Source organism: Vanacampus margaritifer, chromosome 1 (genome assembly GCF_051991255.1).
Source record: "Vanacampus margaritifer isolate UIUO_Vmar chromosome 1, RoL_Vmar_1.0, whole genome shotgun sequence".
Taxonomy (NCBI): domain Eukaryota; kingdom Metazoa; phylum Chordata; class Actinopteri; order Syngnathiformes; family Syngnathidae; genus Vanacampus; species Vanacampus margaritifer.
The window spans coordinates 36,007,139-36,034,120 of NC_135432.1; the positions used below are offsets into that span (position 1 = coordinate 36,007,139).

Below are 26,982 nucleotides of genomic sequence, written 5' to 3' on the forward strand. Positions count from 1 at the left end.
ACCCGTACAATTAGGGCCAGATTTACTGAAATCCCTAAAAGTGGGTGCTCAATTGCATACTCACTTTAACAGATTGTGTGAAGCGTTGGTGGGTGAGTTGATATACTAAGCAATTGGCAAAAGGTTTAAAAATTCTGGAGACCGCCCCATTTAAAAGAAGCTCACAAACGCATAACAGAAGAAGGGAGACTGAGGCTCAATGTAAAACATAGTATTAATGTCAAGTAAGAAAAAAAACCTACATATTTTTACCTCTCCATTTTCCATCATGTGACTAGGAGATTTATTAAGGTCTAACGAAACCAATGTTGAACTTTTTGTCAAAAATTCCAAAGGTATGTTGGACGCAAGCGCATTGCTCAACACCAAAAGAATACCATACCTACAGTAAGACCTGGTGGTGGCAGCATCAAGTCATCTGTGGCTTAGTTGGAACTATGGCGGAACTTTGACCACTAAAAGGGAGGCGATGGTTCGAATCCCACCTTAGACAGATTGCAGCATCATGCACTCTTTCTCTTTCTCTCTCTTTTTCTCTCTCTCTCTCTCTCTCTCTCCCTCTCTCTCTCTCGATGGAACTGGGGACTTAGGCAAGGTGGAAAAAATTATGAACAGTTCAAAATTAGCAGTCAAAAAGCAAAAAAAATGTCAGTAAAAGCATACTAGAACAGCTGAGATTTATTTTGAGTCAATCTGAGGGACCTAAAACTATGGCAGGTGTGTGTGTTTGAATGTTAATTCTGAACACAGACATCCCACTCATAAGAGGGAGCGCGCGCTTGTGCAACCGCATTATCTCAGTTGTTCATCTTCATTTCCCTTCTTGAAAAGTTTTTTTATTTATTTTTTATTTTTATTCAATTAAGTTATCCAGATTATAGTTCACATTGATAGTTGAAAAGGTTTTGCAATTATTTGTCTTGGTCTCATTTGTTTTATCACAAAAGCCTGGCATTTGACCAGGGTTATGTAGATATCCACTGTAAGCCTCCAAAAGCCTGCAGTCAGCCTAATAGATGGATCCCTTCCTGTTTATGTATTGTGGTGGGATTGAGACATACTGTGAAGACGGGCTGTGCGCTTCGCTTCGGGCTGTCTGTTTGCGGGGAGCGAGCGAGCAATGATTAAGGTGTCATTGGTACTGTCACAAATTTCCCACCCATCTGAAAAGTGATTGACAGCAGGTGCAGTTGTTAATAATGATACCCTTGGGACCCTTATGATAGGAAAACCTTTCATTATTATATGGCTTGTTCTGTACTGTTTGTGACAGCTGCACATCTATTTGTCCGGAAGAAGCTTCGTTAATCCTCCATCAATCCCCCATCTCCATCTTCAGAAGGTGGGAGGTTTCTTTGTTGTCGGGCGGTGGGGCTACTGGGTAGTGTTCTTGCATTATTTCTGTGGGAAAAATAATCTTAATTGCTTTATGATGTGTAGATCAGGCACCAGCAGGAATTAGGTCCTGGCAGAGATGCTTATTGTCAGGATTTGAATGAAGTACAAGTACATATTTATTACCTGCGCCAAATACTGGCGTGGGCTTGTTTGTCACAATGTACCCATGTACACTTTTTGGAATACTGGATCGAAATGGACTTTTGTTATGTGAATTTTAGTAGGGAGTCCACACATTGATGACATGTAAATCCCTAACTTCTCAAGGGTAAAATGTATTGAAATTGTCGTGCTGAGAAGTCATTCCAATAATCTGACCAGGCTGTGCAGCTACAACATGAGAGCCTCCCTGTGAACATTTGTCTGCTTACGGATATCACAAATATCTTCCGTCAAAAACTTTATTCCCATTTCGCTAAATCACTATATATTTGTGGATGAAGTCATTGTTAAATTTAAAGCAAATGTCACCAAAAATCTAAATGGTTATTTTGAATAACAGAAATAAATGAACATGTTTACTGATTCACATTATTTGCATATATCCAGTTATCAGCTGAGTTGCAGTCAACAAAAGGAATAAACACCACTAGCCTAATTCTACTGGGTAATAAAATGGGTTCACTCAAATCTTGTGATGTTTTCGTCAACATCATCCATTTTTTATAAGTCACATTTGGTTTGCATGCAGCATATTCTTGCATATGAGTCTTTAATTTCAAACTAATGTTTGTCATCTTTCATGATCTTCTTTGTACTTTTTTTTTTCTTCCAGGAGCCTCGGCGCCACTGGGCTTACCAGGGGGTTTCTAGACACCCACAGCTCAACAGCGGGAGTCTCAGTGACAAGTATTCGTACAACAGTGGTGAGTGCACGCTTGACTTTGCCACACCGTCAAAAATATTGGTCCATTTGAACTGTCACAATACTGAGCGTTTGCGTACTGCGTTATCAGCGACTGAGTGTGCACAGCATGTTTGTCAGCGTGTTTGTGAAGGCTTTTGACAGTGTTTTTTTTTTTTTTGACGCTGCTTGAACAGCCATTCAAGCTCTTCTATGCCCTATTAGGACCCGCCAACCATTCATTTTCAATCCCGCTCATCCAGATCAGGGTGACAGGATAGGTGGAGCATTTAACATCTTACTTGGTGCAAGAGACGCGGTACACCCTGAACTGACCACCTTGCCAATCACAGAATAGACAATCTTTCACACTCAAATTACACCTGTGAACAATTTAGAATATTCATTTGAACCAACATATATGTTTTTGGGCTGCATGAGAAAGATGATGTACTTGTGGAGAACCCACTTACGCTCAGGGAGAACATGTTGACTCTGTGCACAAAAGCCCAACGTTCTAAATGCCCATTTCATAAATATGATCCATTTCTTTCAAGCAATGTGTTTAAATTTTACGTTTACCTCAAGAGAGAAATTCACTGCCACGGTTCTTTTTTTCTGAATGCTGCATTAACTCTTCATGTAAAAAAAGATCTCACCTTGGAATCATTATGTTGATGTAATTGCCAGATTTGCATATATAGTTACGTTCTGCATGTAACAAAAAAAGACTCCCAGGTTGATTTGTGTTTGTTCTTTATTTCCCATCCTCCTTACCCCCCTGTCTGCTGGGAGCTGGAGATCCTCTTCTATTGTCATTTCCCCATCCGATTATGGCAGCAGTTGTGTTGAAAATCATTTTGTACACAAGGGGTTGAACACAAAAGGCTATACAGCAGGAACGGGTTGCCCTTTTTTTCCCCGTCTGGGGGTTGACGATTTATGGAAATGGTGAAAGATGAAAGAAGTTTGAGTGATACGTTTGCATGGAAATCATTCTTTAGTGTGTTTTAGTTATGTACAGTTGTTTTATGTCTTTATGATTTTTTGGTGTAATTATGTATGCTTCCTCTGTGTTGATCCCTCCACATTCTACTTTCTGCGTATTTATTTTTATTATTTAAAAGTTTTTCTTTGCATTGTCTAATCCCAGGTATTTATTGCAGAGCATCTTTAACCTCCGCCAAGGTACAGACGTGAGGCAGGAGCTTTTTTTCTTGCGTGTGTGTGTGTGTGTGTGTGTGTGTGTGTGCGTGTGTGTGTGTGTGTGTGTGTGTGTGTGTGTGTGTGTGTGCGCGCGTGCGTGTTACAAGTGTAACTTGTGTGGAACATGTGCACCAGCTAACAAGCAAAAACACAAACTTAAACATTGGCTTTGTTTCTCTTTAGCTCTGTATCCTGTTGCAACCACCAATGGCAACCATGGTTTCTATGGTAACAATCAGGAAGACTCCAAGGGAGGCTACCCTCAGCCACCTTTCATGGGCACAGTGGAGGAAATGAGTAGCGACCCAGCTGTTACTTCCTCTCGCTACAGGTGTGCCCACACATCACACAGCACAATCCTCACACTTTTAAATCACATACAAGGCTGCCGTTTTTAGGACCTGAGCACTATTTGGTTGCAAACGGCTGGGTAAATATTCTGTATTGTGCCACAATGGTATTTTCTGGAGAGCAATGTAACATTTACACAACTTGGTTAAACGAGGAAACGTGTCCATGGTCATGTTCTGCCCACCCCAACAGTGGATTATGTATGGTGAGAATTTTGGGTGTTTGCAAATAATCATTGACCTCTTTTTGTTGACTGAAAAGTTGTTCAAAATGTTGCTTGACGCTGGCGTTTTCCCCCCTTTACTGGTTCTCCCTCACTTACCAAAGCTGTCCATTTCAATATAGAAGACAATTTACATCCATTAAGGTGACATAATAATTTTATTCAGCACACTCAGCTGTTGTTTGTAAGCAGCTCTGCCTTCTTCTCAAGAAGAGCAAAAACATGTAATTACAACTAGTCAACGTCATGCTCTGGAATTGTGCCATCAACAAGTGAGTCAGTCCATGCAACCCTTGCTATGTACGTACTGTCTGTATGTACTGTATACTGCATGTGCAGGATATGTTTATATTATAAACATTATGTATTATCTTTAGTGTGAGTGGCATGGTTATGTTTATCAGATTTTCTTGTTGATTGCTGCCTTTCTATCTGGCTGCTGTCATCCTGAGAAAGTTTTGTTTTGAAGACGGGTGTCTGTTTTGCAGTGAGCGCCTCATGGATGATCTAATGGCCAACCACAAGGGCAGTTTACCTCGTAATAAAGAATCCAAAAGCATGGACTTGGGTGAGCAAACACACCAGCACTTAGGGAGACCCCTTTTTTATCCCGTCGTTAAAGAGCTGATCTTATGCATGCATGTGAATGGGAGCCAACGGGTTTTTGTGCGTGCATGCGTGCGTGTAAAGTGAGAACTACGGTTAATTCCTTGTATTGACTTTTAGTGACCTTAATTTGTTCTTGTTGTTCTATACTGTTTTACAATTTTGTTGTTTTCAACAAGCCCCTATTAAATTCATTTTCATAAAACATTGGTTCTCCTCTCTTATTTCCTCTTTGGCTCTTGCGTGATGTGAAAGGCGCTCCTCTGTAACGATCTCCTTTGACTCAGTTTTCCAATCCTGGTTCATTAGGTTCTGCGAATTGGCTTTCTTCCTGCAGCACACGCCTCTGCCACCCAAGCTTGATTGCCATTCATTATGGACAAGGGTGGTCCCACTGAGGCCCGCTTCACTCACCCCCCTCTTCTGTCTCCTTTTTTGGCCATTCTCAATCTGTTTGTATTTCCTCCATGTTATCTCTCCACTTCTGTTCATCGCTATTGCGTCTGGGCTTCAGCAGGAAGTTACTGCCGCTCGTGAGCAGTGCACCTCTCAAGTTTTTCAGTCTCATGCATCTGGCTTTATCTGCGCTCTAATGTAGGTTGGCGTTTATTAAATACCACTTGCCCAAAACAGCTGAACTCCCTCTGTTGACCTTGAATGACTTGAGCTTCAAGTGTATTGGCTAGAGCTCAAGTACATACTTAGGAAAACACACGCACACACACACGCACACGCACACACACACACACACACACACACACACACACACACACACACACACACACACACACACACACACACACACACACACGAAGAGTAGTGCAATTCCTGACCCTGTTTTTACAAGATGCTGTTTATCATCAGATGTAGAAGCGATATGCACAGACACTTATATGTTATAAATACTCTATGTACTGCATAAAATACGCTACAGATGAAAGCAGGGTTTACATTTTTAACCTTCCACTATAGTACAAGGACATGAATAACATTTCTTTTCGGAAGCTCTGCATTGTGTGTGTCATCTTGTCTCTCTGTTGTCTTGTACACCAGCGCCTTACCCTAAACCTGGCATCATTTCTCTTGTTTCCCAGTAATCTACCCCACAGGAAAATTGACCTCATAAAAAATTAAAATGATGGTTTCAGAGAGAAAGCAGCTCACTGAAAACCTATTATTGTCTCTTGTGGTGGTCCACATGTGGTGGCTACCTGTTGGGCTGAGTTGGGTGCCGCTTAACAGGATGACGATGGTCTCCTTTTTACTTTTTTTCTGCTAATGTCTCACTCAACCCATTTAATCCCACACAGTCACATGTTCTTGTATCTGTTTTTTTTGCTTCATTTCCCCCCCTAATGTCTGTGGTCATTGTATTGAGGGACTCATTCTTGACTCACTGCAATGAGATATTGGAATACGGTTTAATATGCACAAGGAAGGAAGAAAAAACAAAGTTTTTTTTCTTTGTGTTCCAGTGGCAGATGAGAGTAATGTGCGATCGCTGGCCGGACATAGAAAAGGTGAGTTATTACATTTCAAATCATTAACTCATTGGTTTACCGACTAACCAGTGGGGGTGAGTTACGATTCAATTGAAAGGAAATGTATTTGGCCTTTTTTTCCAAACCTGTCAAGTTATCTAGACCAGAGTAAGTAAACTAATTGTTGTAAAATGATTTAAACAGTATTGTGTAGGATCTTGCATGCATGAAAATTGATTTTGGTTGCTGCTGTGTACAAAAAGTACATAGGGTTGCTTATTTGTCTTTTGTCTTAAGAAAAAATGCTTTAGACACATATAACCATATTTTTTGTTTACATTTCTTATCGCCATATAAAGATGATTCTAGTAACAGATAATTTTGGTCACTATAATTGTGAAAAAATGGTTTATTTTGTTGTCAAACTGCCTCTGCACTTCGACAATTCAAAGTTCTCTCCATTTGTGTTATTTAAAGGGACTGCAACATGAAAAATTTACTTTGTGGAGCTTTTAGCTATGTTAAAGTGCTAATTCCTCACCAAAGTTGTGTTTTCCTCCATTCGCCCCTGTATGAGAAATTCTAAGTTATTCGGCTCGCCAAGCACCAGCCCCTCCCAACCTGAGAAAACCAGCTGTTGGCACGGTTTGACGTCATTGCGTGCGGCCCGAACCCCGCACCGCCTCTGCGGACTAAACGCACGCCCACTTTTTTTGAGACCTCCCTCCATGGGATAATGACAAAAGTAGCCTTTATCAATAAAGATTCTGTCCAAATAAATTTAAAGCAATCAATTATTCTTCACATTTGCAATGCCAAAGTGCAATGAAATGACAATTGGCTGTCTTAAAATCCATTGGCTGACACTGGTGTAAACTACAAGTAAAACATTTGCGCTGATAAATTTAAATGAATGGGTGATGTAGTGGTTAGTGTGCTCGCCCCATAAGCAACAGGGCGCGGGTTTGCGACCCACTGTGGTGCTTTTTTTCCCCCTCCTTCTTTCCTCTAACTTCTGCTCCCCTCCTCTTCCTCGATTTCTTGCGGCAAGGACCCGTTTTGTTTTAAATGTTTATTGAATAATTGATGGCAGAGATCTAGCAGCCAGTGAAATTTAGTGTCCATTTTAAAAATCGGTTTAAAACCTATCTGTATGTTTCATGGGCGTTGCGCAAAGCAGCCGGCTCGGACGACGTCATGAGAGGGGTAAGGCAGCCACAGGGGGAGAGGCGTGGTTTTACTGAACCGAGCATTTGACTTCCGGGTAAGGAAAATAGCCACCGAAATAACTCATATTTCATAAGAAATTACATTGCGATTGTGTCAAAAGTAAGATTTCATTATTATATGCCTATAGTTAACTGTGGAAGGGCTTAATATACCATGGTGTAGTCCCTTTAATAATCAAGCTCTAAACACATTTAACAAATTAGGATTGCCAAAATCTAATTTCGGATTATAACTCTCTCTTTTTTTTTTTTTTTTTGTAGTTTGGTGGTCCTGTGTTTTTTTGTCGGATGTGACTTGTATATAATAAAATTAGAGCTCGGACTCTCTGACAAAATCCACGTTCTCTAATTGTGTTGATGGCTGCGAAGCAATTCCTGTTGGATTTAAAACTTCAGCTTCTAACTACAGAAAAGTTGTTTCTTTTCATTTAAATTGGTTTACCCTTACTAGAATCCCATGCCACATCATGGCCAAATGTAGAATCATGGCGGTTGGCATTACCGCCAGTGGACACCTTCTTTAGCATGCAAGCGGTTTTGAAACAAATATTATGCAATGGATAAGGACTAAAGTATTTAACCGTTTTATCGTTAATCGAAAAGTGTTACTCAACCATTGCACAAGAAATGCATGGCCTGCTATATCTAACATTTCACCATTTGTTCGTTTTCACGTTTGTCGTTCTGCTGGATCCTACCTCAGCAGCATCTTGTTGGTTATTGTTCCTTTTCACGTTGACTGCCGGATGTGTACTTAAGATTTGATTTTGAAATCAGTTTGAAAGATCTTAATTCTCTTTTACAGTGTTATATTATATCACACGAGGTTGCTGGCCTGATTTTATGCAGCAAATGAGCCTGTTACTGGCGAAATACACGTGCACTTAAAACTGCCGCTGACCTTGAATGCCTTCCAGTCCCACCCCTTCCTCCACCTCAACCTTCACCTTTATCCTCATCCTCCTCTTCTATCAGCTCCTCCCACAAGCTCCACTGCTAAGATTTTCCTGGAATGTCTTATCACTGCCCGTAACTGCGACCCAGGATAAATAAATGTGTCTATTTAAGCCCTGCAGCATTCCACTCATGTTGTTTTCCTCTCATCTCCTGCTGACGTCTTTGCTAATGTATATTGACAGTGCTTTTGCGCGTTTCTCAGTTTTGCTGACACAGCGTATTGGGCAGGCTTCCTGTGCTACACCGCCACTCTTAAATGGCCTTAGAGTTTTTTTTTTATGAGTTTGACATATTTCATTAGATGGATAGTCTTAAGAGGCCTTCCTGGCTTCTTTTAATCTGGCTAAAACCCTCTTTTTCTCTCAGGCGGAAGTGCTTCACTCTCTTACTACTACCTACTCCTACTCCCTTGTTCCTTCCCATTCCCTTTGATTCCTTAGTTTTCTGAATCTCATTTTTCTTTAATTTCCAAATACATCAATTTATTTGTGTTCCTTTTCCACTCATTCCACTGTGTTGTATCTCTCAAATGATGTGTTTCAGTTTTGTGAAATTTTGTCTTCAAGTTTGGCTTTGGCCCATTGTAATTCCCATTTGCCTGTGTCAGTGTGGTATTGCTTAATTCAGCTTCATTCCTTCTCTCTCTCTCTTTATCCTGGCAGCAGGCCTCACCAGGGAGCTCATCCAGTAACTGCATCTTGTAGCTAGAGTTCATGTTTCTTTTTTGGTTGTGAAACAGTGGTGCATCTGCCTAGCACATATGCCTTCCAGTCACTGGCTCTGTGTTCAAATCTCAGCTCTGACATTTCTGTGTGCAGTTTGAATTCTCTCAGAGTTCTCAGTCTTCATACATTCCAAAAACAGGTTGGGTTGCTTACAGACTGTTAATTGCCTATAATGTCGGTGTGAATATGAGCATGAATGGCTATCTACGGGCAACCGATCCAGCTTGTACACTCCCTCTTGTCCAAAGTTAGTTTGAATTGGCTCCAGCTCACATGGGACCTTAAACATACCTTAAATATAAGTGATGGGAAATGGATGGATGGATGGATAAACGTGTGTCTTGCCATGTTTGGTGGAAGCTAATACTGTGACTTGTCCACAAACAACAAAAACAGACAAAAGACAATCCGCCTCTCACCTCCATTTCCTCTATTGCTGTATCCAGCCTGCAGCCTGTCCCTGCATTATAAAGGACAACTTCACAAATAAAGCTACAGTACAGTACACTCACAATGAAAGCCATGGGCAATTTAGTTCACCTAAAATGTATGTTTCTAGAATGTGTGAGGAAACCAGAGTTCCCTGAGAAAACACAGACATGTGTGGGGCAAAGTCCACACAGGAAGGCCAGAGCCAAGATCCGAACCTATAACCTCTCAGCTATGACGTAGACGTGCTAACCCAACTGAATTTATCTGCATGAAATTGTACACCAAGATTGACACCAACTTCCAGACACTATTTGCCATTGTTAACAGAAGTGAATCAAGACCTGCATTTAAAAGTTGGTCTTAGTTTGTGTAATCTTCTACCATTAATAGATGTGTACATAATCATGCCGGAGTTACACATGGTCAGATATATGTATGTATGATTTTGTGTGTGACATCATGTTGTATCATTGGCTGATGATTCTGAAAATGTGTATGCCCTACAGACCCACCACATTACACAAGCTTTTTTTTATTGGTACACATGGCACATAACAAATGCCTGAACACCATTTTGTCTGTGCCGTGGTAATCCAGATGAGAAATCAGTAATGATGAAAGTTTTTAGTTTTTTTGTTTAGTTAATGCAGTTATTTGTATTTGTATTATGGTGTTCCTATGTATCAGTGAACAGCAAAACTCCATTACTGTGACAGCAGTTTATCCGGATTTAAGTGTGTTAGATGAGTGGTGAAGTATTGTCACTGAATGATCTTTCATTGTAGTGCACTTTGGATTGGCTTTAACATAAATTGGATATGCGTTGACTTGCAAGACACTTAACAGAAGTAACCTTGTTACCAAGCTTTATTTCTTTCTTCTTTTTTTTCATTCATTTGTTTTTTTTCTTTTGATGTGTCTCAAATGTTTGTCTATATTTAATTTATTTTAAACTACATAGTTTTGCCTCCTTGTATTTATGGTGCTGTTTTAAAGCAACACTAAATACGATTTAGACCTTCAATTCATGTTTTCATAATTCTGCTGATGAAACATTGATTTACAGCTAGATTAATGAAACCTTTTTCATGGCCTGAGGGGGTCTGTATAATTTTTATTGGCACTAAACAACTTTGAGGTGGATGGTGTGAACCCTGCCACACACAAAAAAACTACAAACGTGCAGACTCCTTTACGGCATACGCCCTTTCCCCAGTCGTTCCAGACAGAAGTCGAGTCAAACGTCTACGCGCGATTACTGTTGGCATGCAAAAGCTACAAAACACCCCAAGAAACGAAGATTTTTGTCTGATTCGACAATAATAATGATAATAAAAAGCCTACCTGGATGTGGTTAAAAGCACAGTACAGGATTTCACTCCCTCTTTTTAAAAGATAGCTTTCCATGCTCATATAAAAAAAAAATTCTGATGTTAGCTATTGGAAAATTGCTTGGTAGCAATAAATAGCCAGTTCGCCTTTCCACACTGACCCGACCAGCCTTGCAATGCTCAAAAGTTGTGTCCAACAGCGGACCCCTTGGACGTCCGGATTTCACGATGATATGCGCTTGGGCTCATGGAAAATATGTTTTTTTCAAGGGAAAACAATACCGCTTTTGTCCAAAGGTGCCGCCATAATCAATGAAAACCAAATGCTCATTTGTGCTACTTAAAATCCATTTAAACAACTTGAGATGGGAATGTTGACACCCTTAATTTAATTATTTTTATTCCTCATGTTGAATTAGATAACTGCACTTGAAGATTTTAAAGGCCCCAGGCCATAAAATGTAATTGTTTCCTCTGTTTTATTCATAACATAGGTCAAAATGAGCCTGTGACTTTCATGCGGTTAATTGATTGTATGCAATAACAGTTTGAAATGCCAACGGGAGCAAAACGAGCCGATCAGACTTAGGTGTTGTGACGTAGATTTGCTACTCATTATTAAAGCATCATCCGCCTGCTAATCTCAGGAAAAATGGCTGAACAGCAGCGCACCTCTGTCTTGTGCAAAGCTGAAACTTTGCGTTACCTGCCAACCTCGGAGCAGTTGAGGACTAAATGGCTTCAATTTATTTTGGGAGAAAGTCTGGAGCCACAATTGTGCTGTGCTCAACACATTTTCTACTCGTTTTCCAAAAGTAAGATTTAACTTTGTGCATCACATTACCAGCGCATTGAGACAAGCATTCAGTGTAGCAATTGCAGCCAGAAGTAGCTTATCCATATCCGATCCAGTTTAGGGTATATGTCGGCAGCTTTTATGATTACTTTTGTGACAACGAAGCAGAGCTCTAGACTATCATTTTTTACTATGAGCACGATAGCTCCAAATTTAAAATTTTCGGAGTGGTGGAAGACATTTTTGAGGTGCACACAGTAAATTGACTTAATAATGACATTACTCTGCATTTTCAATGTATTACTGATAAATGTTTTCAGAAACTACAATGTTTTCAATTCACATTTTATTGTGTAACTTTCGACACAAAATTAACAATTTTCTGGAATAGCCAGATAATAAAAGATTGTTTAATTTCACACTTGATGGTCTGTGTAGGCAATCAAAAGAACCCACTACAGTATTGCATATGGGTCAATTTCCCCATCATACAGCTCCTTTAAACCCTACTAAGACACAATTAGGTAAGTTGTTTCTAACCATTACAGTGTCTTGAATATTCAGCCAGAATGGCATTGTGACACCTCCGCAAGGTGAAAACAGAATACTTGAACAACCATGGTTTTGCATGGAGAGCGACAGAACCACATGTGCACATGTAAAAAGACATCATACCAGTGACTATTGAGCCTAGCTTAAAGTTGTTCCAGCTGTGAAGACCATTGCCCGTCATCCTGGCCCTGGTCGGCTTTTAGGCTGCTTGTCAAATGTGTGCACCAGCTTGAATCGGTAGCAATCAGGTGGACATGATGCAAACCGATCCATAAGAGCTTCTGCTGGCACCGTGAGCAACGATATGTGATGAACGCTGATTTCACCCTCCACTGGATTGAGCTGGCGATGATATCCACCTCTCCGGCACTCATCCATCCTATTAAACCCTCATTATTCATTTAACTCTGACCTTAACCACCTGACACACATGGAGTGAGCACATTAGACTCACGAAGACCTTAGCAAAAGTGGATTGGGCTATTTTTTTCTCCTTAAACAGTCAAGGGTGCACACCGCTATTTACCGTGGAATATTATGACTTAAAATGTTTTTTTCCCCCACCAAAAACCTCAGATTTTGTAGCCATGCACCCGTGCACACACATTTGCACATTTTTTTCCTGTATAGTGCAGAAGTCTGCTAGGAAGGAGCTTAATTCTATCAGGCTGCAAGCTGGACAGCCATAATTACATTTGTGACACAAATCCTGCGTCTCAAATTTAGCATTTTAGTCTTGAACGCTCCCCCCTCTCTATTTATAACCCCCTTATATTCCCAGCAAATCCCACTTCCTCCCAGAAAGTCAATTTAGGACTTAAAAAGCAACTGTGTCCCCCTTTCCTCCACCTCCTTTGACTTTGACTGTCGTTTTTTTTTTTTAACCCCTTGAATCATCTAGTTCATTGCGACTTTATTAAGTGGCAAATATGTGAGAGAAAAAAATCACAAATTTACGACAAATACACGTAGCATAGCTATAGTCTAATGTGAGGATTCTTTGGTGGTTAATGACACACTGTTTATAAAATGAAAAGGCAGGATGGAGACTGATTCATTCTTAGTTTAAACTTTACTCATCATACACGGAGCTAGAGTGACAACACTTCCTGATCCCCTATCAGCTAACACTAACCAATCTGAAGTTAGCATACTTTAGGTAAATGCAAGTGAATGATGGAAAGCAGCAGATTCGACACATCAATTTAGCTACTTGTACAAGAAAATACCAAAATGAATGAATGTGTAAATAATTATTCTGGAAACATAAATGTACATGTAAATATACATTGTGGCAAATTAACTTAAATGCTTGATCCTCCGGGTGTGGACCTTTGCAAAGCGAGGCATCTGTGTCGCTGGTAGTGCCCAACGCTTCAAAGTGCAAATGCTTAACATCATATGGTTAATCTCTGCTAAAGCAATTACTACGTCCTTATTTGAAACCTTGACCGAAAAGTATTGGCACAAACATCAGAGTTAGACGCTACATGTATTTCTCGTTAGTTTATGAGTTTTTTTCTCGCAAATTTGCCCCTTAAAGTCACAAATTTGCGACTTTAGAAAGTTGCAAATGAGGACGGGAATTAATGAATTTCGGCTTCATCCCGTCAGCCCTTTTTTCTTTTCGGGTGGTCCGAAAGAAAAAATTAACAATAAAAAACAAAAAAACAAACAAACAAAAAATTTAGGAGTTTTATTTCTTTACAAAGTGGCAAATTTGCGAGTTTTTTGGGGGGGAATATTAACCCCCCTCTACAAAAAATCTTTATACGTGGCCCTAAAACACTGTCATGATTATGCTTTTCAAGAACACTCATTTTTTGCGTTGTCCAACACAACTTCGTTGCTAGAGTTGTGAAGCAGAAGTGTGTCCATCAATTTATTCCCTCTGTTTTCTTTCAACAACCTTTTAACGACATTCCATTTGCTCTACTCTTTCTTATGCATAATCCAGGGCCCACTGCCGGTGGAACGCTGGGCCCAACCCTGGGTCTCTGGAAGTCCAGCTCCCTCGAAAGTCTCCAGTCAGCCATGTCGGAGTCCCAGCACAATGACATCCAGGCCCAGGTCCCATTTCACCGCCCACGGCCACACATGGTGCGAGGGCGCGGATGCAACCAGAGTTTCCGCATTGCCATCGACAAGTCTTATGAAGGACCGTCGGAAGATGGTAAGGATTAGCATTATTGGCTTCTGATTGTACTTGCTGTACATGTTTTATAATTTCATTAGATCTCAAGACTAACAAAGGATTATGTGCTTAAATTCCATTTCACATTACCAACACAAATTCCTCCAGTTTTATAGCACGCTGGCATCCCAGTAGCTGGAGACCGGCCAAGGTACAGCGCTTAGAATAATTAAATGCAATGTGATTTTTATCCTGTCAACAATTTCGGAAAAGCAACTTTAAATCTTAATATAGAATGTTAAAATGTTCTCCATTCAAAACCCACATACAGTTGTGATCGGACGTTTACATTCTTCATGTTCAACAGTATCGTGTTGATTTTGAGATTTTAATGTTTTTGTTTGAGTTGTTTTTCCTTTTTCGTGGGATAAATATACCATTAAGTTTGAATTTAAACTTTAAACCTCACAATGTCAAATAGGTACTACTTGCCAACTTATTTCACGTTGACCAGACGTTTTTGTAGTTGCCACAAGCTGCTGGCATAAATCTGGTTGGACAGTTGACCACTTTTCTTCAGTTCATTTAAATTTTTTAAATTTTCTGACACTGACCCAGTTTTGAAGCATAGTTGACAAATGATCAGTCGGGTTGAAGCTCAGGCTTTGGCAGGCAAGCCCCAAAACTTTGTTAGCCGGAACCAAAACCATTTTTGATGTTTGTTTGGAACAAGTTTCAACTGTTGAGGTGTTGATTTCAGGTGAATTTGGTCAAAGTCCTCTTCCCCCACCCCCTGTAATATTTCATCCACTTTGTGCAGTGCACCAGTACCACTGGCAGCCCCAGAACATCATGCTATACAACCAACATGTTTGACAGCTGGTACAATGTACTTTGAAAGCCTTGCGTCAACTCCTTCAGATATGCTATATAGTCTTTATGTCCTAAACGCTAAATTGTTGTCTTGTCTGACCAGTCCTGAAGGCATTTGACTTGTCCATGTGGGCAGCTGCAAACTTCAGTCAAACTTGAAGTATCAATTTCAACATGAGTCATTTCTCCACAGATGACGACCCATCTGAGTTTAGTTCCGGTCATGAAACACCGGTCAGCAGCTCGTCACGCCAGGACCTGGATGTTGAAGATGTGAGAATGCGGAAGAAAGTCAACGGAAAGAAGCAAGAGAAAAAGAGCAAAGGGAAGAAGAGAAGTGAGGATGCTGTAGAGGATATGGAGAAGAAGACCAAAAAGAAAGGCTTTGCTCTTTTGAGGTAGGAGACACCAAAAAAGCTACTAAAGCTGACGGGTAACCCATTGAACTAGAAAAATATAGTGTCCTTATTCCTTATGCAGAAATTGAGACATGTAAGAACTCGGTGCCCCCTTTTCCAATACATTTAACTCATTTGCTCCCAAAAACGTATAAACACGTTCTATTTTAAATATTGCTATCGTTCCAACAACGTATTTATGTTTTGTTTTTTGTTTTTACGCTAGAGCATACAGAAGGATTTAATGCAGCTTCTGACCTGAAGAGGTTGCTTGAAGCAATGGTAGTTATTACAAAAAATGGCCAGCATGTGGCAGCACAGTATAAGAGATCAACCAGGGCCATGTTGCAGCGAGATCGTTTTGACAGCGTTTTCAACAGGTTTGTGAATAATGATGAAACTTAGCTATATTCTAATGCCAATTGCTGCAAAACAGAAACAGATACAAATATACTTATTTTGTCCTAATGAAAGAAGAAACTCTAATCTTTCTTTTGGTAGGTTCCATATTTTATAGCAAAAGAACACAATATTCGGTGTGCCTTCCAAATCCAAAATCCAGTAAAACAGCCGGGAGCGTGGGGGGTTGCTTCGGTAGAAATGGCTAAAAGTTAATGAGTTAAGCAAATTAACTGTTAAACAAAAGATTATGGAATATTAGATATGAATGCATTCTTGGTGGCAACAGAAAGAAACAATTATCGGCCAATCTGAGCAAAGTCCATAGACGCATTACCTACCCAGAGCGCTTATCACCCATTCATCAACATGTCCCCATCTTGATTGTAGTGAGCCCAATCCTCCTACAAGTAGCCCTTATCTTTTGGCAGTGACACGGTGTGGCCAGTGTATCGCCACACTTCCAACACTGCAGATTCAATTAGGCTGTCGCAACAGATAGAGCATGCTGAACGTGAGCCCACAGATGGCAGATAACAATCCAATCGGCTACAGTGTCAAGGGCAATAATGGAGGAGATGTTCACACGGAAAGAGAAGGGCAGAGTGAAGGACACACACATGGGACCGGGCTTGAAGTTAGATCTGAAGAGCACATTCGCATATTATTGGGTTGCATTTTGCAAATACAGATCCAAAAAGCTTTCTAGTATTGAAGATGGCACTATGAAGAATTTGAAACAAACCCCATGACCCCATCTCTGAAGCAAAAAATAAATAAAATGCACACTCCAGCCTCCAGAAAAACTACCACCACACAATTATCTGCTCCCACCACCCTCATTCAACCCGTAGCGCTCACAGCGGCCTTTCTCTGTCCAAGTTGATTGTTATTGAATTTGAAATATGACTTCATTATCTGTAGCATTGTGTGCTTCAATCTAATTGCAGCTCTCAAATGTTATTTTCGTCTGGTGGCAACATTTGGAAAAGGGCAACTCGTGAGCATATGACCTCGCTTTACCCCTGTGGTGAAAACGTGCACAACAGCAGCCTGCACAACTCCTGGAGGTCATCCCTGCCCATGCGGCGGTCATAAATGTTTGTTTTTCATGTGCCAGTATTTGTAGACATGTGCGTGTTTTGACAACGGCATGCAACAAACAGCCTGGGGCATTGGGTGAAACCTGGAAATATGATATTTAATGCAGGAACATTTGGAACTTGTACTTTCAACGTGCGCATCCCATCATATTGCATATCATATACTAATAATTGCACATCTCCAATGGTAATGGTAATGAAATCTCAAGGCTTAGTTCAGAGTGAAAATGTGCTTTTGTCTCCTGTGATGTAGCTTCAAGTCTTTTTATCACCTGGCTCGCCAAGGCCCATTACTGTCTCGTCTCCTTGATTGCTAAATAAGCCACGACAAATGGTGGCACCTCTAAGACCTTGCCTGTCTTGTCTGTGCTCAGTAGACAGCAGTGAAGCCTTCACCTGGAATGGTGCCTCAGAGGCCACTGACGAACCAAGAAAAACAGTGAAGCTTGACCTCTTCTGCTTTCCTTGGCACACTCGTTAAGACTGCATTGACACCGCAGTTCTTAAAAGTTTAAATCCTTTTTACTGCAACAAACTTAGTGGAAGTAAACTATTTTATCCATTATTTGTTTTTTTCCCCCTCTTTAATTTTGCTGGAACTGACTTAATTCCCTGATTTAGAGATGTGAACAATAATCTGTTGATCGAAGCCCACAATAGTCACAGAACTTGAAAATGACAAAAGTAGACCAATATATGTGGTTTGAAAAAATGAAAATAAGGCATTGCTTTAAATGTATGATCAAACAGAATTATATATATATATATATATATATATATATATATATATATATATATATATATATATATATATATATATATATATATATAAATCAGAAAGCTGCCAGTTGAGGCAGTCACAATCAAACATTTGTGTAACTCTCAATAAAGGTTGTGCACCTGTGTCTTAACTGCTCCAGCTGTGTCAGGTTTGAAGGGCACCTTCTCCTGACTGCATATTTGACCTTTTCCCACAGATTTTCAATCGGACTCAGTTGAAGAATGTGTTTTAAGATGTATTTGTCTGCTCTTTATCCCGTTGGAGGGCTGATAAGCTGCTTCTGAGACACTGGACAACACATTTTGCTCCAGGAAGCTTCAATAGTATGGAAAGTTTACTGTACCCTGCACAGATTGTGCTGGATGAAGTAAGCCCAGAATGTAACCAAATCATAACCATGTTGCCATATTTCACAGTACTTCATTTATATTCAAATTTAAAGCAACATTAAGGAGCTTTCAGTTTGCGTTGATTTATGGCGGTGCCATATGGACAAAAGCGGTATTGTTATGTCTGGAAGACCACATTTCCAATGAAAACAAGCGCATGTCGTCGTTTTTTAGCTCACGCCAGTGAGTGAAATCCTGGTCAATGTTGCTTATTGACTGTCCTTTCATCCGGGGTAGCTTTTGACGTATGCCATAAAGCACTCAGCACATTTGTCATTTTTTTGTGTGACAGTGTTCCTACCATCCTCCTCAACGTTGCTTAGTGCCAGTAAAAATGATACAGACCGCCTCAGGCCATGGCAAAGGTACCACAATGTCGCTCTGTGATTGCTCCGAACCACCAGTAGTTTGGATCGGTACAAGATAGATTCTCCGGAGTTTGTGAACTCACAAATACCGCGAGAATTCAGCTTGCAGAGCAAGGTTAGTCTTTGCCCACCAGCTGGCAGAAGCAGGAGAGCCTTGGCCACGTCCACCAAAATCCGCCCGTTTGAAGCTGGGCTCACAGTAGACCATCTTGTGGAGCGCCTGTATTTGTACAATAAGGGAGAATTTCGCAAAAAAAATCTTTTGATACAGTATTTGTTGCCGCAAAGCTTGCGTTAGGTCCACTTTAACATGAAAGTACCAAAAATTGTGTCCATGTCTGTATCTACCTTCTGCAGGCTCAAAATTCTCAAATTCTCAAAATTCATTCTCCATATTTAGCACCTCTCATGATTGATATAGTTTTGCATTTGTAATCTTCATCAATAGGCGTATTTCCTCTGGCTTGCAAAGTACAGTACATGGCATATCCAATCTGTCACTCAAATTTTGTTGCATTGTAACAAATGCTATAACAAAGGCAATTTTTATTTGATTCTGAACCTGAGATAGCAGACTGATGAATGCTTGATTTGGATCTTAAGATGTCCAATGGGCGCATGCATGTGGCGTAGATCCAAACTTGGTGACATGGGCTGAGTGAAAGAAAGAAAGAAAGAAAGAAAAAGAAAGAAAGAAAGAAAGAAAGAAAGAAAGAAAGAAAGATAATTCATTTGGGTCCTTTGAGCCATGTACTGTAAATACAGGCTAAGAAGTCTTCAGTCTTGAACTTGGCCATGTCAAGCAAGTTATTGTCATCACTCATTTCCTGTTAATATGATGCATGTAAAAAATATTAGCTCAGTTCTCGGCTTCGGGAGTTTGTAAAGATTAAGCGTGTGCTCATTTGTGTAGTGTTTGTGTGCTGGGATTAGTTTGATCCAGTCAGCAGGTCAGGGTTTGACGGATGCAGCTTGTGACTCACAGCCTCACTTTCAGGTGGCATTGGACACAGTCTTAATTCCGCTGTCCCATCGATGGGTGTGCCAGCGTTCAACTGCCATGGGAAATCCTGACTGGTGGTGACAAATCCCACCTGCCCCAGGATCAGTGTTCAGCCATCAGTATCAGTGCACTTTCTCAGCTGAGACTCCTCCCCCTCAACCAATATTAAGTACATGAAAGTCAGCACTGATACACTGTTTACAAATCCACACAACACCATGCTAAACACCCCCATACCCTCACCCCGACTCCTTCCCGACACTTCTCCATGTGTAGTGCTGAAGAAATCCGACAGAGAGGCAAGCCAATTAGCGCGGTCCGTTCCGCTTTTACCCTATCGCAGTGTGTCAGGATGCGCCTGGCTGAAAGACAGTCACTGGTTAACTGCGTTTAACGCAACCCAGTTGTCAAACTGAAGGGGCTCGCCGCAAGATGATTTCTGATGGATTATTACGGTTGTTTTGGGGAACTTTGCCTGCTTGCTCACTTCCCGCCAGCCTTTGCTCCTTTTCCCGATGAGCCTCTTTACACTCAGTTTGTTGCCAAATGACATTTGCCACTGCTGCCATTTGCCTAATCTGGAGAAGTCAACTGTAAGAATCCTTTTGCTGCAACACCCAACAAAAGACGGTATGGTGATAAATGCAGCTGGTAGTTGCAGACCAGGTTGTGTTACCCCAAAGCACCCTCCTGACATACGTTGTATTTCACCACACAAGGTGGGTGGCATTCTTGTTCATTCATACATACTGTATAGGCACACAAATTATATCATGTGTATATAATATGCATATTTGATATATACAGTATACATATATATAATATGCAGTTGCATTCTTGCACACATTCAAACCATGAATAAGTACTGTATCTGCAATGTATTTGTATCATATTTGATTGACATCATTTTGTTGCATTTTTTTTTTCACAAATCTTGTTATTTACTGGGCTAACCTGGGATCTCTGGTATCAGAATTTGTGCCATTTCACATGGATGACAGTAATATCCCTTGAACACTTGAATGATGTTGCAGAATTTATTAGGGTTGTCCCGATTTGATCAAGTGATCAGAAATCAGAGAGTGAATTCTTAAAGGAACTTATGGACAATGCAAAATGACATCAGTGATTTGTTTCGGAATACATTAAATTTGTCTTTAAATCAATTTTCTCAAAATAACTTATTTTCTTTTTTTTTTATCAATTCAGCTTTTCTAAATGCCCAGACCGGCTGATATTTCTTATAATGTTTCATTCTGTAAATAAAACCTTTGGTACTTCTCTGAGAAACACATACGGCATTTCCGACAATTGTTACACTTGGTCACATCAAATATGGCGGCGACCTTGTCGTATGAGCAGAGTTGCCAACCTCTACCATCACCTCTCAGGAACATTCTGAATATTTGGTCAGGAACATTTTGATTTTGTCAGGAACGTTGGCATATCAGCTGAAACAACAAACATTAATACAAGAAAGACTCTGAATAACATTATTTCCTTTATATATATATTTTTTTTACTTTCTTGAAGAGTTGATAGTGACAAAATATACAGTTAATTTGTCTTAGCTCAGTTTTGATTTCTTCAATATGATGTATTGGCGGTAAATTGCTAAATGCAGTAATGTAGTGACAATTTTACACGCAAGTCAGATCTCACAAACTGAACAATGACTTTTGATTGTATTTGGTTGTCATCATGAATTTCTCAAAGCACAATTGTGCATATTATGAGATACTCACAATGAAGCCAGCCACTAAACAAAGTCCTTCCTATTTTTAAAGTTAATTATATCACGGTATTTTAAGCCCTTCCACAGATAACTATAGGCATATAATAATTAAATGTTACCTTTGACACCATGGCGATGTCATTTTTTATGAAATATTAGGTGTTTTGCTGGCTATTTTTTTACGCGGAAGTAAAACGCCCAGTTCATCATAACCCCGCTTCTCCCCGTGTGGTTGTCGCGCCCCTCTAGTCCGAGCCGGCTGCTGTGCGCACCGCCCACAAAACTCTGTAGCACGCCGTTCGAGCACTCTTCTGAGTGGCCACGCAAGACCGCCCTTAAATGTGGAAATTGGATGGATGTTCAATTCTTCAATAAACATTTGAAACAAAACGGCCCCTTGCCACAGGAAATCATAGTGGAGAAGAGGGCAAAGAAAAAAAACGTGAGCGAGATGCGAACAGGGGACCTACTGCTTACAGGGCAAGTGCGCTAACCCCTACACCATTCCTTCAATTAGGTTCAACTGCGCAGCAATTTTACTTACTAGAAATCTGGGCTCCGCACTTAATGATGACACAAAATGACAGAGAGAGAGCTAAAAGCTCCAAAAAGTTGATTTTTAACGTTACTGTCCCTTTAACTAAATTGCCCCAAATTAACTAGACTCATTTTTTTTTTTTTTTGCTGCTGAGCTAACCTTGCTCTATATTATTTTGGCTATCCCACAGATAAAGGGCTGAGAAGAGCAGTTAGAAAGATCTGTCAGAAGGGAAGAGTTTCCTGCTAGTCCGTCACCAGCCATCGCCATTATTAGCATTTAAATTGATATAAATCACTGAATGTGAAAACGATTTATCAAAATCAGTTTCAATGTTCAGAACACTCGCATGTCACATCTGCATTATTAGGATCAGGTTATATACATCATGAAAATCTGCACTATAGAGACCATACAGAAAAGTATTATTTTTGTGATCTTCAACCAAGTCAAAAGTATTTACTTAAACTTATTTAAAAAAAAAATATATATATATATATATATATATATATATATACATATTTATTTATTTTTTAAGTAAAGTTGGATTGTTATGGTGAACCACTCTCCCCTTTACTTACTTACTTACTTACTTACTTACTTACTTTATGCCTGCATACCTCAGTGTGGTAAGGAAATATGGACCATTGAAATATCATCTGATTTTCAAGCTGATGGAAACAAAATGACGCATTACCTAATACCACCATTGTTTAAGGCATCATAGATGTATTTTTTGATCCACCATCTCGTTTGTCACTTAAAAGCAGTCTTCTGAGAGCCTCTTCATTCATATTAGTATTCCCTTTTATAAAATATACATTAAGCTCTTCATTTTGCCCACAGATCCAAGCTCTCTCCTGTGGATAAGCAGTATTGCTCCCTTACCGCATCACTATTCATCCCTTGATGAACCTTATGAATTGTTGATGTAAAAGTTCCTGTTTGGCAGTTCTACGGCATGCATGACGATGACTCACTTAAAATAATAATAATAATAATAATAAATAATGGTTGGCTTAAATGCTGATTTGCACGTCAATCCACCATTTGTTTAAATTATGCAGATTCTAGTGTTGCTTGAAACCATTATTATTTAAAAAATTGTCCCTCGATTCAATCACTAGTGGATTTTCTCAAAATGAAGGCCTGTATACAATTGCCCTCCACCCCTAATTGTTGGGGGGGAGCATTATTGTTGGAAATGAATTTTGCAGAGCAGAAGCAGCATCCTTTCTGCGCTACTGAGGCGCAATTCTAATTTACAACTTTCCGGTGTTGGCAAATGGACACGGGTGCTATCGCCGTCACCAGCCGCTAGAAAACAAATTAATTTCTCCCTCTACTTTCTGCCATCCATTCAGTGCAACGGGCAGCTTTCCTGAAATGATGTGCTGGTTTTGCTGGCACTGATGTGAGCTGCCAGTCAAATATCAGAGGGCTGGCTGGGGAATCAACACCAAGGATGATGAGGAAGTCCTCATGCATAAATATCAGCTGATAAAGAAAGGCGCAGTCACAACAAGCTACTGCATCTCTCAGGCCTTTCCTTGACATGCTCTCTTCTGTTCCTACACAAAAAGCTTTCAGGATTTTTTTTTCTCTTTCATGTTAGGGCAACCGTCCTGTCTCCTCCATTCTCAAACTGGATGCTTGACCTGGAAGTGTCTTTTTGTGCTCCCCCTTCTGCACTTTGCAAACTAGAACCCATGCCTCAGTTAATGGATGAATACGTTTTTCTGTTTTTTCGCAAGCAAAAAGTCTCCTTCATTCCAAGATATGCCATGCACGGGTTTACTTTCTCTTGGAGGCTAAAATGATTGCCCAGTAGCTTATTGCATGCACTTCTCTTGGCCAGCAATCATTTAAAAAGTGGCATTTTTCAAATGGCAAGAACCTCATTGAGAAATTAAACTTTGTTTTATTATTATTATTTCTATTGCCAGTGACTCATCCAGTGGGGAATTTGACACTGCCATTTAGGCAGTGAATTATTGTGCGATAGGTAATTATCAAATGAGACCCTGGGTGGAGGCTTTCCATTTGTGTTGATTAGCTATGCAATTCATCAGTTCTTATGGAGTTATGACATTTGAATTGACCCTCAGGGACGGCCAGTTTGAAGTGCAGACAAACGCATTGGTATCGGCGAGACAGCTCACAGGCAGTTCAGCTGCTGACTGCCCATCACTTAGCAGTCAATTAAAGGTATTCCAGATGCAACAGGAAACGGTCACGAGCAATTAGTATTTGATCATACATTAGTTTTACACACTAATCCACTGACGCACTGGATGCCAGGAAGCCATTACACAACCACTGTCTTGTCCAGTCATCTTCATGCCAAGAGTGATGGATTGACTTTCTCTGTTATTTAATGTTTGGTAATGGCACGCACATGTAAGAACGCAATCCCTTGTTGCGTGCACAGACTAAAACACACAGGAAATAAGAGCTCTGTCTTCTAGATGAGGAATGTTCAATGTGTCTTTTCTGTAGATGCGTGGGGACCAGATCCCAACTGATCTCCCAAGTCTTTCAGTCTTCTTGAACACTTACTTAGTTTCCACTGCAGTTAAACAAATCTGAGAATACTTTCACACTGGTAAAACTGAGTTTTTCTTGGTTGAAAACTGATCCAAATAGTTGTTTATAAAAGGAGACCTGCAAGGCAGTATCTAGGGTCGGGCATTGTTTGAATTTGGATGACTTTGGTTCCAAATTTCGGTTCTTTGATTCGATTCCGGTTGATTCTTTCAATTCTGTTTCTTTTCGAAGGGGAAAAATGAGGGAGCTATTAAGAAGAGTTATTTTTGAGATGTTTTTTAATTTAATGAACGTTTTCCTTTTTTTCTGATGAATTTCTCACAGGGCTTTCTTTAACCAGGACATTGGGTTTTCTCCAGTTTCTTCCCACATTCCAAAGACATGCATGGCAGGTTAATTGGACACCCTAAATTGTCCCTCGTTGTGATAGTGGATGTGAATGGTTGTTTGTCTCTGTGTGCCTTGGATTGGCTGGCAACCAGTTCAGGGTGTACCCCGCCTACTGCCCGAAGACAGCTGGGATTGGCTCCAGCACACCTGTGACCCTTGTGAGAAATAAGCAGTTCAGAAAATGGATGGATGGATGGATTAATATAAAACCTATGCTACGCATTAGCTGTTCATTTACATTTATGTGTTGACCAACTGTTTTAGTTCCAGTTCAACTTATTGGCTCAATGTTGGAATTAGACATATTTTACTGGTTTACTTACCCCATTTTGACTTGTGTGTGGTTGATGTGGTAACAGGCTGACGGTCGGAGCCGTAGTTAGAGGCAGCACAGAATGTTCGAAGATGGAAGACTCTATGATCTCTGTTTTGTGTATGCAGAGGTGTCTTATCATATATGAATATAAGTGCAACCTCCTTTGATATTATTTAACCACATGTCTTGCACTGAGGCAGAATACTGGCCTTTTAATTTTATGTATTGTTTTTTAATTTTTTTACAAACTTCCGCCACACTTTTGATCTCTGGCGAGTAGTGTCCAATGTCCAATATCACAACTCGCAAGTATCAAGCACTGACTTCATGCTGCTTCATCTTTGTGTGTGTCCGGCGGCTTCTTCTTCGTCCCATGTAGTGTGTATTGTTACACGTTACACACATTTGTTATTGGTCATTCTTCACACGACGAACTAAGCATCAAAATTTAGTATTGAAATTTTAAAATCTGAACGATTCTGGGAGAACAGTAATGTCAGTCCTGGTTCCACTCGATTTTCGATGACCAACCCTAGCCGTATGTCCATGCCTTGATTAAAACAGACTTTCCCTATTTCCATACTTGTGATCCCTTGAGAGCAGCATGCTGTTTGTTCATGCATGCCTGTCTGCCTCAATTTCTTCCCATCTCTTATGTTAGGCTCATTAAGACAAGATTATTTCTCTTTAGGCAACTGTTATATATTGTATATACAGCAGGGTTATCGAATGCACAGGCATGGTGTTTTGGAAAAATTCCACTTCATACTTAACCTTGCCTGCAAGATAAATTCTTGGGGGATTTGTGAATTCACAAACCCCCCGAGAATCCAACTTGTACCCAGCCCGCTGATTTCTAACTACTGGTGGTTCGGACCAATCACAAAGCAAAATTGTGTTTGGGGACGGCATATACGGCTGTGACGAAATCAAGAAGCGCCGAAGGCCGTGGGAAACAAACAAACCTTGATGGAGAGATTGCATGCAATTAATTGTGTTGTCGCACATTTACTCACAGTTTCCTTGCTGAAACAGCAAGATGTTTGTGTTTTGTTTTTTTAAACCTACATCGACGACGACATTTTCATCCTCTGCCGAGATTGGTGAAAAAAAAGTTTGATTGTCGCCGGATTTCCCAATCAGCTTGATGACTTGTACTGAATATCCCGCCTTTTCCCGAACAGATCACATTGGAGCAGTCCCAGAAAACTCCCTTGCATTTCTATCGTACGAGATAGTTACCTATCTCACTCTCTCCTCTTTTTGTTGGTAACATCTGCATTTTATAAAAGATGATTTGGGCCATATTGCTAACAGAAGGTGCAAGACATTCGTTAATAGATTATATTAGCCATGGCTTCTGCGCGTCAGCCCTTCTTTCAGATGTCAGTGTTGATGTGATCTATGTAACCTGTAATGATGTGTCCGAAAAGAAAAAATGAATAAAAATATAAATAAAAATTGTGTAATAAAAATTGTGCCTCTAGGGAAACACTGGTACCTACTGGCTATGTTAGATTATTGAGCATAGGCGAGCCTGGTATGGCTTGTTAAGATGCCACTAAGCCTTTCATTGGCCCAATTTGACCTTGTTGTTGGGTGACATTCTCTAACTGAAAGAGTACTCACTGACACTGCGTATGTGTGCTGTGAATGTTATTAGGTTTTCAGCCTGGAATATTTTCCAAACCTATCAGCATGAAGGAGAGCAAAGCTCCGTTACAAAACTCTACAGTGTTAATCTTTTTCAGCGGGCTCTCTCTTTTTGCAGCAAACTCCACTGAGATATGTGCGTTCCTCTCAAAATACATACAGAGCAATCTAATTACTGAGATAACAGTTCTGCTTGGCTGATTAAGTGTTCTTCCGGTGCCTCA

The 26,982-nt window shown here is 40.2% G+C and overlaps 1 protein-coding gene across 2 annotated transcripts in view; it reads left to right on the forward strand.

Annotated features, from left to right (window-relative positions):
- Window positions 1-346: 346 nt before the first annotated feature.
- The window catches only part of pard3ba (par-3 family cell polarity regulator beta a), a 68,603-nt gene continuing 41,967 nt past the window's right edge, over window positions 347-26,982 (forward strand). Inside the window, exons 1-6 of one of the 2 annotated variants that reach the window (XM_077551524.1) lie at window positions 347-2,264; window positions 3,632-3,779; window positions 4,511-4,590; window positions 6,104-6,148; window positions 14,089-14,304; window positions 15,332-15,536. In XM_077551524.1, the coding sequence (XP_077407650.1) occupies window positions 2,141-2,264; window positions 3,632-3,779; window positions 4,511-4,590; window positions 6,104-6,148; window positions 14,089-14,304; window positions 15,332-15,536 (818 nt within the window). In that variant the 5' untranslated portion in view covers window positions 347-2,140. The remainder of the gene's footprint in view (window positions 2,265-3,631; window positions 3,780-4,510; window positions 4,591-6,103; window positions 6,149-14,088; window positions 14,305-15,331; window positions 15,537-26,982) is intronic. The other variant, XM_077551518.1, reaches the window with a different exon arrangement.